Source organism: Sander vitreus, chromosome 8 (genome assembly GCF_031162955.1).
Source record: "Sander vitreus isolate 19-12246 chromosome 8, sanVit1, whole genome shotgun sequence".
Lineage (NCBI taxonomy): Eukaryota > Metazoa > Chordata > Actinopteri > Perciformes > Percidae > Sander > Sander vitreus.
The window spans coordinates 575,001-578,521 of NC_135862.1; the positions used below are offsets into that span (position 1 = coordinate 575,001).

The 3,521-nt window shown below is 39.4% G+C and overlaps 1 protein-coding gene across 1 annotated transcript in view; it reads left to right on the plus strand.

The window, feature by feature from the left end:
* Positions 1 to 3,364, plus strand: part of LOC144521724 (uncharacterized) — a 3,823-nt gene extending 459 nt beyond the window's left edge. The window contains exons 2-5 of the mRNA XM_078256288.1: positions 1,273 to 1,298; positions 1,562 to 1,611; positions 1,696 to 2,078; positions 3,096 to 3,364. Of these exons, the coding sequence (XP_078112414.1) occupies positions 1,282 to 1,298; positions 1,562 to 1,611; positions 1,696 to 2,078; positions 3,096 to 3,239 (594 nt within the window). The 5' untranslated portion in view covers positions 1,273 to 1,281 and the 3' untranslated portion in view covers positions 3,240 to 3,364. The remainder of the gene's footprint in view (positions 1 to 1,272; positions 1,299 to 1,561; positions 1,612 to 1,695; positions 2,079 to 3,095) is intronic.
* The last annotated feature ends 157 nt before the right edge of the window (positions 3,365 to 3,521 follow it).

Below are 3,521 nucleotides of genomic sequence, written 5' to 3' on the forward strand. Positions count from 1 at the left end.
ATATATATATATATATATGTATATATAAATATATAACACTGATATATATATATATAGTACAGACCTACTGAACTGTTATTATAGTTGTGAAAACTAAAATCTGAATTTAAGATCTTTAAGAATCTTCTGGTAACCCTCGTGCTGTCTGTTGTTTTTTTTTTTGACGTTTTTATAATTTTTTCCATGTTTTTGTCACATTTTTCAACATTCTTTGACCATTTTATTTTTCAATTGCTGTGAAATTGAATAAAACATCCAGATTCAATGCAAGTAATGAACTATCATTTATTTTACTCGTGAAGAGCGTTGTATGGAACCATCCACACATCCACGTTATTTTTTTGGACAGTGTGGTTGAAAGAAACCCAAATTTCCGATACAGAAACTTTTAGAAAACGGGTCTGATTTGACCCGAGGACGACAGGAGAGGTAGAAAGATGTCTGTGAGTTCTGAGTTTAAAGTCACAATTCAGATTTCTTTTCCCTCAGAACTCAAATACATTTTTCACATGTTACCCTATAATCCTAGTAGCAGATACACACATGTGTCTGTATTTGTGTGTGTATGTGTATATATATATATATATATATATATATATATATATATATATATATATATATATATATATATATATATATATACACTACCAGTCAAAAGTTTGGGGTCACTTAGAAATTTCCATTCCAGACAGAATACCAACAACAACCAACAAGATCAGAATACCAGCTGAGATCTGTTGCATTGTCTTTTTTAACCAGGGCAGCAGTTTTCAGATTACATTATGAGTTTATATAATTACTAAAGGGTTCTCAGTGTTTTCTAACTTAGCCTTTTAAAATGATATCAGATTAGTGAACAGAATGGGCCTTTGGAGCATTGGATGAATGGTTGCTGATAATGGGCAATGTAGATATTATATTAAAGATCAGCCACGTCTTTCTACAACAGTCGAGACCCCCTGACCACTTCTATATACATATACATATAGACATATATATATATATATATATATATCTATATATATATCTATACATCTATATACATACATACATACATACATACATACATACATATATATATATCACCCAGTGTTTTTTATTTAAAAGGGTTTTTAGTGTTTTGTCTTTGAATAAAAAAATAACGGCCCAGAATCTGTGATAATATTAATATTTTATTCTATTGTAATCTCATTACTTTCAGTACTGGAATAAATGTTTGAAGTATTTTTTCCACCACTACTTTTAACGATGAACACATTTTGTTTTCTACAGAGACCCAGAATGGCGCCAACCCCCCAGTAAGAACCAGTTTTCTGTTCTGTTCAGGGAAGATTAAATGATTAATGAATGACAGACACGTATTGAAGTTATACTTAATAATTATAAAGTGTTACATGGTGGGACTCATTGACTTTATTTAAATTTATTTATGTGTAGTCTGTTTGATTTTAGTTGGTTGTCTAATTGATTTCATTAGTTCAGTGTGACATAACATCCCCGAAAAACACTCTCTGTTGTTGTTAACTCACTTTTGTTGTTAAATCATTTTTCTACCTTTCAGGTCAGCTGATCAGCTGTTGGCTCTGCTTAAGGAAAGCACCAAAGTAAAAGGTATACTACACATGTCATAAAACTATCTATGGTTAGTGTTTTACATGTTCCATCCTAATTCCTCCTGTCTGCCATTGGTTGCAGATCCAGATTACCTGAAATGGGTTTCAGACTTTGTGTCCAAGAATAAGAAGACCATTACCTTAAAGAAGCCAGCTGGTGCCAGGTTGAAGATAGGAGGCCTGGAAGACACCGTTTACAAAGGGAATCATGGCAAGTTGAATGGGTGGGGGAAGTTCTACCTTCCTAAGATAGTAAACATGAAGGTTTTAGGAGTAGTGGAGGGGAAGTTGTGCCCGTGTGATCAGCTGGTCCTGATGACCTGTGAGGACAGAAAGCTGTATGCCTTCGATGGAGAGGAAGAGGAGCTGCACATGGTGGCTGAGAGCCTGGAGAAGCTCGGTGAAAAGGGACTGACGTATCCAGCATCACAGAGCTACTACAAAGGAGAGGCCTTCAAAGATATGGTGAGAAGTTAAGGCAATTTCAATGTATTTACAGTATCAAATCATAACAAGAGTTATCTCAAGACACTTTACAGATAGAGGAGGTCTAGACCACACTCTCTAATTCACAAAGACCCAACAATTCCAGTACCTTCCCCACAAGCAAGCATTTAGTGCAACAGTGGTGAGGAAAAACTCCCTTTTAGGACAGGGAGTTTTAGAGACTGACCCAGGCTCTTGGTAGGTGGTGTCTGACGGTGCCGGTTGGGGGTGTGATGAACAGTGGCAATAACAATCAAGATAATGAAACAGTGACTAGAAATAATAGATGTAGTAGTTCAGGGCATAGCAGGGCATAGCAGGGCACTGCAGGGCGTCGGGCAGGACCAAGGTGCCACCCTAATCCAAAGAAAACTGCGGGGCAAGAAAAGATAAGGACTCCGGGGGAATAAGCTCCCCAGAGCTAGGTTAGTAACAAGCATTTCTGGGACATGGATGCACACAGATGGAAAAAGAGATAGAAAGAGAGAGAGAGAGGAGCTCAGTGTGTCAAAGGAAGTCTAAAACTGTAACAGCAGAATTAAGAGCTGGTCCAAGGCAAACCAGGCCAGTTCTATAAGGGTTGGTAGGTGAATCTGATGACTATGAAGAGAAGCAGACAAGAGAAGGGATGCCATCACCCTCCCCCGCTGGTCTAGGCGAACGCTGCAACTCCTCACTTTATAACTATAAGCTTTAGCAAAGAGGAGAGTTTTAAGTTTATTCTTAAAGGTGGTGACGGTGTCTGCCTCCCGAACCCAGACTGGGAGCTGGTTCCGCAGTAGAGGAGCCTGATAGCTGGAGGCTCTGGCTCCTGAACCCAGACTGGGAGCTGGTTCCACAGGAGAGGAGCCTGATAGCTGGAGGCTCTGGCTCCTGAACCCAGACTGGGAGCTGGTTCCACAGGAGAGGAGCCTGGTAGCTGGAGGCTCAAGCTTTTGTGCTTGTTGACTCTGATGATTCATTACCTGATTTTCTGATATTTTCTTTGGTGTGTAGACGGAGAAGGACTGGGACAAAGTGAGGAGCAGCGCTGTGGGGAAGAAGCTGGAAGCAGAGCATCTCAAACTGGTGAAAGAAAAAAAGCCCAAACTTTTGGAGAAACTGAAATCAGCCAAAGCTGCTGCCAAAGCTGCTGCCTGAGCTGTTGTTTCTCTATTTGTTAGGAGGAAAAGAAAAAGGTGTGAGGGTTCAGGTACCCTGTACATTTAATCTTTGGTCTATATCTTTACTATCCATGGAGCCATTTCTGGCCCAAAAAAAAGAAATGTGTCTGGGAGCGTGCGCTCCATGTTTAAAAGGCTCAGTCCTTCCTTTCTTTACTGCATGGCATCCCCCCTCTGCTCTCTCTCTTCTTTATTGTCTTCAGCTGTCCTGTCAAATAAAGGCCCAATATGCCCCAAAAACAAAAATGAATCTATCCAG